At 53.4% G+C, this 537-nt stretch overlaps 1 protein-coding gene across 1 annotated transcript in view; it reads left to right on the top strand.

Annotated features, from left to right (window-relative positions):
- Positions 1 to 398: 398 nt before the first annotated feature.
- The window catches only part of LOC104413019 (calpain-1 catalytic subunit-like), a gene marked incomplete at its 3' end in the record, with an annotated part of 6,248 nt that continues 6,109 nt past the window's right edge, over positions 399 to 537 (top strand). Inside the window, 1 exon segment of the mRNA XM_010023907.1 lies at positions 399 to 532. Within this exon segment, the coding sequence (XP_010022209.1) occupies positions 399 to 532 (134 nt within the window).

The following is a 537-nucleotide window of genomic DNA, read 5'->3' as shown; positions in this document are numbered from 1 at the left end:
AAAATCCTCAAATTCCCTCTAAATTTGCAAGTCCCCCCCAAAATTCTTCAAATCTCCCCAAATCCCCTAAAACTAGATGGCCAAATCCTCCCCAAATCCCAAAATATCCCCAAGCTCCTCCTAAAATCCCTCTGAAAACCCCCTTATCACCTCCAAATATCCCCAAATTCCCCCTAAAATCCCTGAATACCCCCAAAATCCCTCAAGAAATCCATAATTCCACCCCAAGAATCCCCAAATCCCTCCCAAAAACCCACCAAATCCCCCCCCAAATTCTCCATATCTCCCCAATTCCTCCCCAAAACCCCCGATTGCCCCCCAGATCCTCTCAGCAAAGGTGGTTCTGGCGCTCGATATTCCTGGTTTTCCCCATTTCATGCTGTTTCCCACATCCCAGGATGGCGGAGCCGCCCATCGTGCCCGTGTACTGCACCGGCGTCTCGGCACAGGTCCAGCGGCAGCGGGCCAAGGCGCTGGGATTGGGGCAGCACGAGAACGCTGTGCGCTACCTGGGGCAGGACTATGGGCGCCTGCTTG

Source organism: Nestor notabilis, unplaced genomic scaffold, assembly GCF_000696875.1.
Source record: "Nestor notabilis isolate BGI_N333 unplaced genomic scaffold, ASM69687v1 scaffold5121, whole genome shotgun sequence".
In the NCBI taxonomy this organism is placed as follows: domain Eukaryota; kingdom Metazoa; phylum Chordata; class Aves; order Psittaciformes; family Psittacidae; genus Nestor; species Nestor notabilis.
Note: the sequence above shows the minus strand (reverse complement) of the source record. Positions and strands in the feature narration are given on the sequence as shown.